The sequence below is a fragment of the Megalobrama amblycephala genome, linkage group LG5, assembly GCF_018812025.1.
Source record: "Megalobrama amblycephala isolate DHTTF-2021 linkage group LG5, ASM1881202v1, whole genome shotgun sequence".
Lineage (NCBI taxonomy): Eukaryota > Metazoa > Chordata > Actinopteri > Cypriniformes > Xenocyprididae > Megalobrama > Megalobrama amblycephala.
The window spans coordinates 28,154,855-28,169,431 of record NC_063048.1 but is presented as its reverse complement, the minus strand read 5'-3'; the positions used below and the strand labels follow the sequence as shown (position 1 = coordinate 28,169,431).

Below are 14,577 nucleotides of genomic sequence, written 5' to 3'. Positions count from 1 at the left end.
TCTGGGCACCTTAACATCTGTGTTTTTCTTACACAGGTGGGCCGTGATTCGTCTATTCATATATGGGAAACAGAGTTTTTGAAGCCGTTGTCTGTACTTAAAGGATTCCATCAGTTTGGGGTGTGTGCACTTGACTTCTCAGGTATGGAATGCTAATTAGTACTTAACTAACTGTAACAAACTCAATTCTTGTATCTCAATTATTATTAGTGTTTCTGAAAACAATTTACAAAAAATGGATACAGGAAGAGTCCATTTAGGACAAACTAGTGATAATTCTGAACACTCTCTGTGAACAAACTATCTACAGTTTATGTTAAACAACATATTTCTTGATTAAAATAAATGAGTCAGGTGTATAGATGAGCTTCTATTGACAAAGCAAAAATAGCAGAGCCTCCAAGTATCTGTCAATGTCAAAGGCCTAAACATAAATGATTATTCTCATTTGATTCCATCCAACTGAAATATCCACTGGAGTGACGTCTTTGTTAGCTGTCAGATTGTATTACTTGAGATGTCTTGTTTCATTGTTAGCAGGGTGGAGAGGGTATAATGCATGATGTGCATGCTGTTATTTGGCTGATGTTGAGTGTAATCAGAGGGGTATGATGTCTGTCTCTGCAGCGGATGGGAAGAGGCTGGCTTCAGTGGGTCTGGATGACAATCATACCATCGTCCTTTGGGAATGGAGGAAAGGAGAAAAGATCTCCACCATCCGGTCTGTGAATAAGACCTGCTTTGCTTCCTTAAAGTTGAAGTTTTGTGGCTAGTAGTGCATGTTTGCTAGCTTGGGGCAAATTATATACTAGTGTACTCCTAAAAGCTGACAAATATAATTTTGGCAGATATAAGCATTTGGAATTCAAAGTATCTAATGGACAAAAAATATTTATGACTCATCTCATCTGATGTCATATACAAATTTTTGTCCGATAAAATGTCTAGAATCATGTTCCTCCCCTAGTGTGTCATAAACTAAACCCTTATTGGATACTTGAAAAAAGAGACCAGTAATTTGATATTTTCAGTCCCAACCTCTTGTTTCAAAAGGAACACATGAAAAGTGAATTGCATTCATCAAACTATTTCTTGGGGAATAAAAAGAAATGTTGTTTTCTTCACCAAGCAGCCAGATTCTTTTAAATATTTTTTTCCAGATAACCTTTATTCTTTTGTAATATATCCTCTAAAAATATGTTGGTATCAGTCCATTTCAGCAGATTAGCATCGAAGCACTTCTTCATGACATTAGCCTGTTTATCATACACTCTTTATCTCAGCATGATCATTACCCCAGGACAGAATCGTGAAACCTCCTTTTCTCATTTTCTCTCCCTGAAGAGTGATTTTCATGATACGTTTCGTGATTAATTTATGGAAACGAAGGGATTGTTTCATCCTTCTGTCAGAATGTACTGTGTTAGTTGTTAATTAAAGTCGTGTGAAGTCTGATAAGAATATTTTTTTAAATGTAAAATGTCTTAAATTTATAAGGACTTGAGATCAATCACAAATTATTTTATGTTAATTAGTTTATTAACTGGCAGCCATCAGTTTTTATGTTCAGGTGGGTTAAAAATTAGATACAAAGTCAACTGAATAGAAAGTAAATACTTTCCAGATGATATTTATCACATTTATAATATTATATTATATTTTTTCACAATATAAATGTGTCTTTGTACATGAAAATATAAAGCTTAATATTTTAGAAAGAGTGTCACTTGCAAGAGCATCATAAAAAAACCTTAAAACTCTACAATTTGAGTGGATAAACCATGTTCAAAGCAATATTATCATTTGTATTATAATTTAATTTGTGTTGTTAAAGTGCCTCTTATTATGCTTTTTGATATAAATATGATATTGTTATTTATAACGACATTTAATTATTAATATACATTTACTTGGGGCTTAGTGATGCCAAAGCAATCATTATTATTGCTCAAACTTGGGTTTGAGATTTCCCTATAAATATTAAACAGGAAATCCCTGGCAAGCAGCCACAACGTTCTAGCACTGTGTTGGCTATGACTTAAAGGATTAGTCACTTCAGAATTAAAATTTCCTGATAATTTACTCACCCCCATGTCATCCAAGATGTCTTTCTTTCTTCAGTCGAAAAGAAATTACGTTTTTTAAAGGAAAACATTCCAGGATTTTTCTCCATATAGCGGACTTCACTGGGGATCAACAGGCTGAAGGTCCAAATTGCAGTTTCAAAGGGCTCTACACGATCCCAGACGAGGAATAAGGGTCTTATCTAGCGAAACGATCAGTCATGTTCTAAAAACAATAAAAATGTATATACTTTTTAACCAAAAATGCTCATCTTGCACTAATCTGTGATGCGCCACGCATTACGTAATCATGTTGGAAAGGTCATGCGTGACGTAGGCGGAAGTACTGATCCAGTGTCTACAAAGCGAATGTGCAAAGACTAAGTCAAATGACCTTTATAAAAAAAGGCTAAAACAAAGATGTCGGATGATTTTGAAGTTGGAGGAGAAAATTAGAATATTGGAGGAGTTTTTCGCCCTACCATGGTACTTCCACCTACGTCACGCGTGACCTTTCTAACGTGATTACGTAATGCGTGGCATATCACAGAGCAGTGCAAGATGAGCATTTGTGGTTAAAAAGCATATCATTTTTATTTTTTGTAGAAAATGACTGATCGTTTCGCTAGATAAGACCCTTATTCCTCGTCTGGGATCGTGTAGAGCCCTTTGAAGCTGCACTGAAACTGCAATTTGGACCTTCAACCCGTTGTATCCTGGCAAAGTCCACTATTTGGAGAAAAATACTGGAATGTTTTCCTCAAAAACCTTAATTTCTTTTCGACTGAAGAAAGAAAGACATAAACATCTTGGATGACATGGGGGTGAGTAAATTATCAAGTGAACTAATCCTTTAAAATTTCTCAAAATCTAGTGTAGAATATCTGTTGCTACAGTTACGAGCAACTACAACTCTTTACCGTTGTAAAAAACTATAATGTACATCCTCTCATGGTTTATTGCTATAATATAGAATGGTCTCAAAGAGTGTATACTGTACCTCCTCTTACAGTCTGAAGCGTTTGTATTCCTCTGGCTGGATGCTCTTGAGTTCAGAGGTAGTGCAAGGCTCCAGCGACTCTTCCCTGGGGCTTTCTCTGGTAGCGAGGATGCTTGTGCGGGTGGAAGTAAATAGAGCCTGACAGTGCAGTCACTGCTCAGTGCTCTGCCCGCTTCGCATCAGGCCTAATGCAAAACCGCAGACACCCACTGTCCCCTGGCACTCAGACAGTGGAGACAGCACAGCAGACAGGTCAATTACAGCCCTACAGTGCCTACTGTGAACCTTTAAACACGTAAGCAAAAGAATCCCAAATACATTTAACAAATTAAATGCCTCTCTTTTTGATTTAAAGGGGAAGTAAGGACAAAATCTTTGTCATTAAAATCAACCCCTACATGCCAGACAAACTGATCACTGCTGGAGTGAAACACATGAAGTTTTGGCATAGAGCGGGTAAGACTATAAACCTTTTGTGAAATATGTGAATCACTGTACACTGCAGATCAGAGGTCACCTCACAAACCTTTGATGTTCTCAGGTGGCGGACTGATTGGGAAGAAGGGCAGCATGGGAAAAACCGAGACTATGATGTGCGCGGTGTATGGCTGGACCGAAGAAATGGTGTTCTCTGGAACCTGCACTGGAGACATCTGCATCTGGAGAGATATGTTCTTGGTGAAAACTGTCAAAGCTCATGATGGGCCTGTTTTCAGCATGCACGCACTGGAGAAGGTATCAGATTTAGCTTCAAACAGTAAAGCAGATGGAGTCCCTTTCTCTTTAAATGTGCTTAGAACTGAAATGCAAATATATATTTTGCAAAGGGTTTTGTGACTGGTGGAAAAGATGGAATTGTGGCTTTGTGGGACGACACGTTTGAAAGATGCCTCAAGACATATGCCATAAAACGAGCGGTGCTGGCCCCAGGCTCCAAAGGTGAGGACGTCGCTTGCATTTTTTGAATGACAATTTAGATATTACAGACACAATGCCTCATAAACTGAGCAATTTTTGTCTTGATTTCCAATAAAAAAATATGATCGAAACACAAGATACATTTACTTAAGGAATAGAATGTCGTGAGATAATACGATTTAAAGGGATAGTTCACCCAAAAATGAAAATTCGGTCATCATTTACTAACCCTCAAGTTGTTCCAAACCTAAATGAATTTCTTTCTTCTGCTGAACACAAAATAAGATATTTTGAAGAATGTTAGTAATTGTATTGTTGTATTGAATTGTTGTATTGTATTGAATGTATTGTACTGAATGTCAGCCATTGTATTTTTTCCATACCATGGAAGACAGTGGAAGTAAATGATGACAAAATTTTCATTTTTGGGTGAACTATTTCTTTAATAACACATTTCAGGGAGTATTTCTAGTTTATATAGATTTTCTGTGCTTATCTTTCTTGCATAAATCAGGTTTATGCTTAAAACAAGAAAAGAATACTTTGTCAAAGGGGTTGCAAAAATAAAATTAATAAAAAACTGTGGATGAATAAATAAATAAATTAATTAATTAATGTAGTTAAATGTAATTAAAAATGTAAACATCCCCCTAAGTCTAAGTATTTATAAGTATTGTGCACAAATAAAATAAATATTAGTTATTAATGTGTTATTACAATTTATTACAATTATAAACAACTTAAATATATTAATTTTTAATTATTTTAAATATTTTAATTATATATTTTATTATTTATTATATATTTTATTATATTTTATTATTTTAATTATTATTTTTTATTATATATTTTATTATTTTAATTATTATTTTACAGTTATGCATTTAAAAATCTTTAGATGTTTTTTACTGGACAACAAAACAAAAATACTAAAATTCTTGCAGTGTATAGCTTTAACAGTGTGAATAACTTGGCAATTAAAGCTAATCAGGTCAAACACCTCCATGCATCCTCTAAGAACATTCAGTGTGTTTAATAAGTAGAAAGCCAAGGTCACGGATGTGTGTTTATTTATAACATGTCCCTTCCTGCAGGTTTGCTTTTAGAGGACAACCCCTCCATTCGTGCCATATCTTTGGGTCATGGGCATATTCTTGTAGGAACAAAGAACGGAGAGATTCTGGAGGTGGACAAAAATGGGCCCATCACTCTCCTGGTTCAGGTAAGGCACAAATTCAGGTTTCTGATAAGTTTTACAAGCCACAAAACATGACCATTTTGATAAAAAAATAATAATAATAACTCGGTGAGAAAAAAGACAAGGGCTGAATGAAGAATTTATGTTCAGTTGGCCTTGTTGATTCATTAAACAGGGCTTTACAAGTCTGACCCTGGAGCTGCTTGTCATGTTACATAAACTTACATGCATCCTTGGATATGAACCTACTTCATCCTCCCCTCAGGTCATTTTAACCAGAAATTCATTTTCTTTTAATTTTTAAAATTTGAGTGTTTATCGTAGTGGTACAAGACCTTGTCAGTTTTCAAAAAAACACTGTTTAGTATGTTTTAAAGCCATTTGGTTTATGAGGACACAGGAAGTGTCCTCATAAACTATAGGTGCATCCAATTCGCGTATTTATGGACTATTCTATGACGTTTTTAAGTATAAATAGTGCGAGTAGTGCGTTCACATCAGAAAATTCCAGAAAGAAACTTTAAATACCCGGATGATGCACTAAATTAACGGGAAAAAAGCATGAATGTTGGACACTTTATGCACTCAACTGGCTTTAATTACGTTGCGGAGGGGGGATCAGACTCTGATGATGAATGACAAAATAAACGTATAAAAAAATTCACACACAACATGGGTGAGTACATAGTGCATAAGTACACAATATTAAGTGCATACTGTATAGTGCGTCATTTGGGACGCAACTCATGTTTACGTTGTAATACCCATGTCATTATACACAATTGTGTCCTCATTAACCATGTATACAAGAACACACACACACACACACACTAAGAGAGCTGTTCTAAATTGAAACTTGCATGTTGTGTATTTAAATATATTTGTAATTAAATATTTTTAATAATGAAGTTACAATTTAGTACACTTAAATTATAACCAAATATGTTTGAATTAAAAGTAATTTGAAATTACATAAAATGTACTTAAACTTTTTAATTTAATTTAGAATTAAATTGCATTTTAATCTCCCTTTGGCTTACGTTGTTAGAATATGTTACCATTCAAAATCTAGATGAGAGTGATCATTGTAATCATTGTAATATTTGCATACTGAACTACGATAGGTCTGTTATAGGCCTGTTGCAAACTAAATTGTGCAAAATACATCTAATTAATCACCCGTATTGCATATTACTGTTCAATCTGTCTCCTACTATATACTTGGATTTATACTTTTTTTGTTTTTTTTTTAAACACTTTTTTTCCTGTCTTGCAAGCACTGTTTTTTCCTTCTGGAAATTCAGATCTACTTTTTACACTTTTTTTCTTACAGCCGCACCTGTAAATGACCCTGAGAATGAATGAGTCAGTCAGATGTCTGTTTCTGCACCTGCCCTCACCACTGAACCACTTTGTAATGTGTTCTGCACAAGGGTTTTGTCAGCATCACTGGAACTAAATTGCTCCAGTTTCATTTTAGAAACAAATAGAATGGTCCCGGGGCTGTTGTTGTAATAAATGGTAAATGGCAGTAGCTGCAGACCAGGCAAAACAAGTAGTTTCCCAATATTTCTGCACTCTAAAAAAAATGCTTAAATTAAATTTTGAACCCAGTGGTTGAGTTTGTTTCATATTTGACCCAAATTTGGGTTGAAACAACCCAACATTTTTTAGTGTGTACTCAGACAGCCATGGTTTAGTTTTCAGCATGGCAGGGAACAGCTGTTTAAATGTGTATTTGTTTGGCTTGTGCGACTTGTGTTTTAGAGTCAGGCACAATCATTAATTAAAGGTATGTGCATGTTATTGATGTACTTGTTTACCTATTAATGTTACATTTCAGTTGGTACATACCCTCCATTGCATTATGTCAGCTTTTTAATTTGTCAAGTGATTATTAGGGTGAATGAAAAAAATGCAGATTGCATTTAGTAAGTAAATATGCCTTAGTTAAAGCTTTTTCTAGGCCCTACTCACTGCTAGAAAACATTTGAGCTTGATTAAATTCTTATTTAGTGTGCTCTAAAGTGCTTTTTGGGAAAACATTTTATGAATCTCATGGGTGCATCAATTCCAGTTTATAGCAGAATACACTGTGGGGAAATTGTGCACACTGACAGCATTATTTATTTGATTTTTTAGCAATCAATATACAAATAAAATAAAGTAAAGTAAAGTAAAATAAGGTAAAATAAAGTAAAATAAAGTAAAATAAAGGTATAGCCACAAAGATAACCAAAAAAGGTTGTGGAGGATATGGCAGACTATGGCCATATTCAGACTGCCAGCAAAAATCCGATTTTTTGCATATCCTGATTTTATCCAGATTAATTTTTGAAAGTCTGGACAGCAAAAAACACACAAAATCGTATTTTTTCAAATCTGATTCAAACCACATATGGCGATGGTTTGAAATGTACTTCCAATCCAGTCAGATTCCAAACTGTCTTTTTCATCATTTTTAACGTAACAAAACTGGTGACGGAAATGATGAAAGTGTTCATACAGTGTTCAAATGGTATGTCCAAAGATTTCCTCATTTTCCTGTGCGATGGAGAAGTTCTGCACTACAACTCGACAGGGTATTTATTTGGAGAGCGGTATGATGCACATCCATTTTTCCTGCATCTGTTATGAAAGCCTTGTCACATATGTTGCCCAAGCAACCCATGCAGATATGTTGGTTATGTCTGGACACACAAATCTCATTTGATCACTTGCAATTAATAGTATGGACAGTCTGCCAGAAAATATCTGATTTTAGAAAAAATCTGATTTGCCTGCAGTCTGAGCATAGCCTGCCATACTGGGACTGTACAGCATCACTCCATCACTGTGTTCCAGACTCCTGAATCAGCTCTTTAACACTATGTCTCTGGATTTATGCCCAGTTATAATGATCTTCTTCATCATTTGATGAATTACTTCTGCCGTGTTCACTAGAAAAATGTAGTTGAACATCTATTTTAAATAAAATTTCTCAGGCAGTAAAAGTGTGATGGAATTTGCTAACTTTTATGGTCTATATAATGAGAATAACTTTCACAGTATGGAGGCATGTTTGTGCTAAAAAGAATGGCAGGTATGTTTGTTAGTTTGTTAGTATATATTAAATAGTGTGTGTATGTGTGTGTCTTTGTGTGGGTGGTGGGGCTGTACTTAGGGTCACATGGAGGGCGAGGTCTGGGGTCTTGCCACTCACCCACATCTGCCACTGTGTGCCACTGTCAGCGACGATAAGACCCTGCGCATATGGGACCTCTCCCCCAGCCACTGCATGCTCGCCGTACGCAAACTCAAGAAAGGTAAGCAGAGGCTTACTCGTTACACTAGATTTAAAAATTCCACTGTTTCATGTGTTCACAGAGAACATAATAAAACATTGAGTTACATTTTATTTGAATGTGTCCTTGTTGCAGTGTAATTACACATGTAAGTACTGAGTAATATGAGTTAAAATATTAATTAACAGCATGTACTTACTATAGATTTAGGGTTCGTTTTGGTATTAGTTACTTGCAATAAGTGTTGGGGAAAGTGCATTACAATATTGCGTTACTCCCTAAAAAAGTAATTAATTGTGTTAGTTACTTTTTATGAAAAGTAACGCGTTACATTACTTTTGCGCTACTAAAATTCTGAGATTGCATTTCACTGTTTTTATTCATTCTAAGGAATGCTGAATGTTTTTGTGCAAGTGAGATGAGTAAATGCATGTTCACATTTAGTCTAGAACTACAATATCCATCATTTTCACACAGCGCACACAACACCTCTGCACGGGGACAGAAAAACTTTCAGTGCAATAAATGTGACCCTGGACCACCAAACTAGTCATAAGGGTCAATTTTTTGAAATTGAGATTTATACATCATCTGAAAGCTGAATAAATAAACTTTCCATTGATGGTTGGGATAGGACTATCTTTGGCTGAGATACAACGGAATCTGAGGGTGCAAAGAAATCAAAATACTGAGAAAATCACCTTAAAAGTTATTTAAATGAAGCCCTTAGCAATGCATATCCACTCACAAAAATACATTTTTGATATATTTACGGTAGGAAATTTACAAAATATCTTCATGGAACATGATCTAATGATTTTTGGCAGAAAAGAAAAATCGATAATATTGACCAATACTATGCATCGTTGGCTATTGCTACAAATATACCCATGCGACTTATGACTGGTTTTGTGGTCACAAATGTGAAATAAGTAATTTATAAAAAAAAGTAACCCTTACAGCAATATAAACCATGCTTAGGGCAACTACTATGATGTAACAAGGAGAAATAACTATGGCCAAATATAGTTAAGCTTGTTGTTCACTGACATACATTCTAAGCACAAATGCATTACCGTCTACAAACAGCCCCTCTGTCTGATTATAAATAGCTCCTTATCTATGAACACGCCTTGTGATTTGTATTCCAAGCTTGGCCTTTACATGCTTGACCTCGTTATGCTTCAGAAACTCAATTTGCATTGAAAAATATAACTTAAGTGAAGAACACTCAGCATGCAAATTAGCCTTAGAGCATATTGATTGCCTGAGGGCAGAATCTCTAAAGGGAATGGTTGCAATACATTTTGTAGAGGAACCATTAGCGCTCATCCATGGAATACCATATAGACCAGCGATTTAATCAAATAAAGCTTGATAGGCCAAATCCTTAAGATGAGCTATCAACTCTTCATCAATCCTAATTAAATTATATTATGATGGTTATCCTTAGAGTACACTGGGTCTTTGCATATTTACTTTAATGAATAATGATAACTTACTTGACAATGATCAGAAGATTGTGTAATGGGTTCAAGAGATTCACCTAACAAATCACCTTTATGTATCCTCATATTGTTCCAGATATTTTCTACAGAAAAAAAAAAAAACTGAATGTTCATAATGTTCTTTTGAAATAAAGTTTAATAAATGTAGACTTTTTGTGAAAAACAGACTGATATTTGTACTTCACTTGTTGCAATCAGTCATGTGGCATGTGAAAACCAGTGGCTACAAGCCAATGTTTGGCTGGTATTTTCATTAGGGATTAAAGATTATTAGTATTTTTATGTAGTATTTTAATGTTTCGCCAATCATTATTACATTTTCGGGTCTTTAACAACCCGGATCTATATCTAACACGGATGGATCTCTAACTGCTGCAACAGTATCTCACCTGATATTTTAATAACAATTACAAAGAAATAAAAAAAAAAACATATAAAGCAACTTTCAATTTGAGCAGATGATTTTACCATCATCACTGTCATCGTCATAACTCATTTCCCCAGTACATTCAGCATCTAGATCATATTCACAAGCTCAAGCATATACTTATGTATTCTTTTGTTTTATGCCTGCGGTAGTTATGAGTGAAATATCATGTCATTGTTGTGTATCAGACATTGCCACCTTGAGGAATAATGCACTTATTGAGTCATCAGAGATTCAATTAATGTTGCGCAGAAAAAAAATTTTACTTACACTATTACATATCTCAGGTCGTTAGTGACCCTATACACTTTTTACAAAAAATTAATTAGAAAACATACGGAAGAGGATTAGGGCCAAGCAATAATAAAAAAATAAAACCATCTTGAGATTAAAGTTGTTAAATTTCGAGAAAAAAATCGTTAAATTTCGAGAAAAAATTTGAAATAACATGTTGAGAATAAACTTGTTAAATTACGAGAAAAAACTCGTTAAATTTCTAGAAAAAAGTCGAGATAAAATGTTGAGAATAAAGTCATTAAATTACGAGAAAAAAGTCGTTAAATTATGAGAAAAAAAGTCGAGATAAAATGTTGAGAATAAAGTCATTAAATTATGAGAAAAAAGTTGTTAAATTATGAGAACAAATTTGTTAAATTATGAGAAAAAAAACTCGTTAAATTTCGAGAAAAAAGTCGAGATAAAATGTTGAGAATAAAGTCATTAAATTACGAGAAAAAAGTCGTTAAATTATGAGAAAAAAAGGCGTTAAATTACGAGAAAAAAAAGTCGAGATAAAATGTTGAGAATAAAGTCATTAAGTTACGAGAAAAAAGTCGTTAAATTACGAGAACAAATTCGTTAAATTATGAGAAAAAAACTCATTAAATTTCGAGAAAAAAGTCAAGATAAAATGTTGAGAATAAAATCATTAAATTACGAGAAAAAAGTCGTTAAATTACAAGAACAAATTCGTTAAATCATGAGAAAAAACTCTTTAAATTTCGAGAAAAAAGTCGAGATAAAATGTTGAGAATAAAGTCATTAAATTACGAGAAAAAAGTCGTTAAATTATGAAAAAAAGGCGTTAAATTACGAGAAAAAAAAGTCAAGATAAAATGTTGAGAATAAAGTCATTAAGTTACGAGAAATAAGTCGTTAAATTACGAGAACAAATTCGTTAAATTATGAGAAAAAAACTCATTAAATTTCGAGAAAAAAGTCAAGATAAAATGTTGAGAATAAAATCATTAAATTATGAGAAAAAAGTTGTTAAATTACAAGAAAAAAAGTCGAGATAAAATGTTGAGAATAAAGTCATTGATGTCTAACTTAAAAAAATGAATGAGGGGGAGGGTAGTGAACGAAGTCCTGGGTCGTTTAAGGGTTAAAAGGATTGTTCACATTATTTACTCACTCGCGTGCCTGTCCAAACCTTTATGACTTACTTTTTTCTGTGGAACACAAAAGAAGATGTTTTGAAGAATGTTGATAAAAAATTTTGGTTACCATTGTCTTCCATTGCATGGATGGGAAAAAAATTCTCAAATTAACTTATCATATGCTCCTTGGAAGAAAGAAAGTCGTACAGGTTTGAAACCACATCAGGGTGAGTAAATGATGACAGAATTTTGCCTTTAATTTAATGTTATGGCCGATATTATATTTTTATGTTATGGTTGATATTAAAATTCTATAATAATTTGTCAAATAGTTTAGATAGTAAAAATTAAACATTAACTAAAATCAATCATTTTAAATGCAACACACGAATTTAGCCATCACAACATTCTAATGTACAATATGAAAAATTATACATTTTGAATTTTTCTGAAGATTACATTTAACGGTGTTAATGAATTGTTATTCAAATGTTTTTAAGACTAACATTAAGTGAACATTAGATGTCAGCAAAGGGAATATAAATGTAAACATAGTAGCATGCAGAATACTTTTGCAAGTACTTTTGCTTACTTTTTCGACATTGATTCATATGCAGCTATAAAGAGAACCAGTCTTTTCAGCTGTCATGATAGATTTTTAACGTCAAAATGCTTGACATGACATGGAATTTAACCTTTATAACTTTGTGCAGGTGGGCGTTGTTGCTGCTTCTCCCCAGATGGGAAAGCTCTGGCTGTGGGCCTCAATGATGGCTGCTTCCTCATCGTCAACGCAGACACTCTAGAAGACCTGGTGTCATTTCATCACCGCAAAGACATCATATCAGAAATCCGCTTCTCTCCTGGTTAGTTAACACACTCATTTCAGTACACAAGACTGTACCTTCACATACGCTAATGTAATTAACGAATATTTGCAGGAATGTATTAACATATTAATGAGAACGTGAGATCTGGGTCACGGTAAGAGCTCAAATCTGATTTTTTTATTACAGTAACAGGCAAGTATTTGGCTGTGGCATCAGGTGATAGCTTTGTGGATATTTACAACGTGATGAACAGCAAGAGGGTTGGTGTGTGCAAAGGATCCATGAACTACATCACCCATCTGGACTGGGACAAGAGAGGTGAGAGAGATAAAAGGCACAGCGGCTGTATTTCAAAGAGAGAATGAGTCAAGGGACCTTCACACTGACAGAGTTTTGACAGCAACAAAGTGACCAGAAGTCATTCATCTTCACTAAGAGTAGGGGATTTCAGGCAATGAGCGATAGAAACAGAGGCAATGTGTCTGGTGATGAAAGACTAGCTGAGTTTAACTTTATGTAGTTATGCAATGTGGCGACTATTGGAAATAAAGACATTGGAGTTCTTTTTGATCTGATTTGAGTGCAGGCAAGATGGAAAACCGTGTCAGAAAGGGTTAGGGGGTTAAGGTTGGTGTGGGGGCGTGGGGGGGCAATCCAACCCTCTCCATTGACTTTGTATTGCATGAAGCTGCCTCCTTGTCATTTCTGACTTATAACAAAAACAGAGCAATGTCTAAATGTGACAGGGTGTACAGCAAACAGCTAGAACTAAGTTTTTATAAGCTGCCGACCCAAAAAAAACTAGCATTTAAGGACACAAAAGTGGGTATAGGCAATTGAGACAGAGCGTAACGTGTCACAGTACTACGCCCACTGGAGGGGAACGTAATCGGCTCAGAAAATATAATATATAAAACTGACATTTGGATATTTGATTAACCAGTGACAAAATGTTCACTGCACACATAGGCATAATGAGGCAGTGTCAGGATCCCACAATTTACCCATTCTTCCTGCTGATGCTTCACGTCTTACTGCCTGTATCCACTTTTGTCTCCTTAAAGGCTGGCTTTTACGGTTCGGTAGCTTATAATAACTTAGCTCTGGGTTTTTTAGCTTATTTGCTGTACACCCTGTCACACAGCAGCTTTTAGGCATTGTTCTCTTTTGTTAGAAGCAAGAAATGACAAGGAGGCAGCTTCACGCAATACAAAGTCAATGGAGAGGGTTGGATTGTTTTCCCTCGGTGTGGGCGTGGCCTAAAAATGCTCTGTCTCCATAAGTCATTGGTTATGAAATCAAATAAAATATATGAGGATTTTGGCCTTCTGAAAATAAAACCTTAACTACACTCTACACTCTAAACTACGGAAGAGGATTAGGGCCAAGCAGTAATAAAAAAATAAAACCATCTCGAGATTAAAGTTGTTAAATTTTGAGAAAAAAGTTGAGATAAAATGTTGAGAATAAACTCATTAAATTACGAGAAAAAAAGTCGTTAAATTATGAGAACAAATTCGTAATTTAACAACTTTATTCTCATAATTTAATGACTTTATTCTCAACATTTTATCTCAACTTTTTTCTCGAAATTTAACAACATTTTTTCTCATAATTTAACGAATTTGTTCTCGTAATTTAACGACTTTTTTCTCATAATTTAATGACTTTATTCTCAACATTTTATCTCAACTTTTTTCTCGAAATTTAAAGATTTTTTTCTCGAAATTTAATGAGTTTATTCTCAACATTTTATCTCGACTTTTTCTTCGAAATTTAACGAGTTTTTTCTCGTAATTTAATGAGTTTATTCTCAACATTTTATCTCAACATTTTATCTCGACTTTTTTCTCGAAATTTAACAACTTTAATCTTGAGATGATTTTATTTTTTTATTATTGCTTGGCCCTAATCCTCTTCCGTACTAAACCTAACTACACTCTACATTTATTTTCTTTAATGTATAGAAA

The 14,577-nt window shown here is 34.3% G+C and overlaps 1 protein-coding gene across 5 annotated transcripts in view; it reads left to right on the top strand.

Moving 5' to 3' along the window:
- eml5 (EMAP like 5) overlaps positions 1–14,577 on the top strand; it is a 101,492-nt gene that overhangs the window by 60,900 nt on the left and 26,015 nt on the right. For all 5 annotated transcript variants that reach the window (XR_007185010.1, XM_048191618.1, XM_048191617.1 and 2 more), the window contains exons 15-23: positions 37–142; positions 628–721; positions 3,419–3,519; positions 3,605–3,798; positions 3,891–4,002; positions 5,076–5,203; positions 8,343–8,484; positions 12,491–12,643; positions 12,794–12,925. Coding sequence is in view for 4 of the 5 variants with exons in the window: in XM_048191618.1 (XP_048047575.1) it covers positions 37–142; positions 628–721; positions 3,419–3,519; positions 3,605–3,798; positions 3,891–4,002; positions 5,076–5,203; positions 8,343–8,484; positions 12,491–12,643; positions 12,794–12,925 (1,162 nt within the window). In the remaining variant the exon portion in view is untranslated. The remainder of the gene's footprint in view (positions 1–36; positions 143–627; positions 722–3,418; positions 3,520–3,604; positions 3,799–3,890; positions 4,003–5,075; positions 5,204–8,342; positions 8,485–12,490; positions 12,644–12,793; positions 12,926–14,577) is intronic.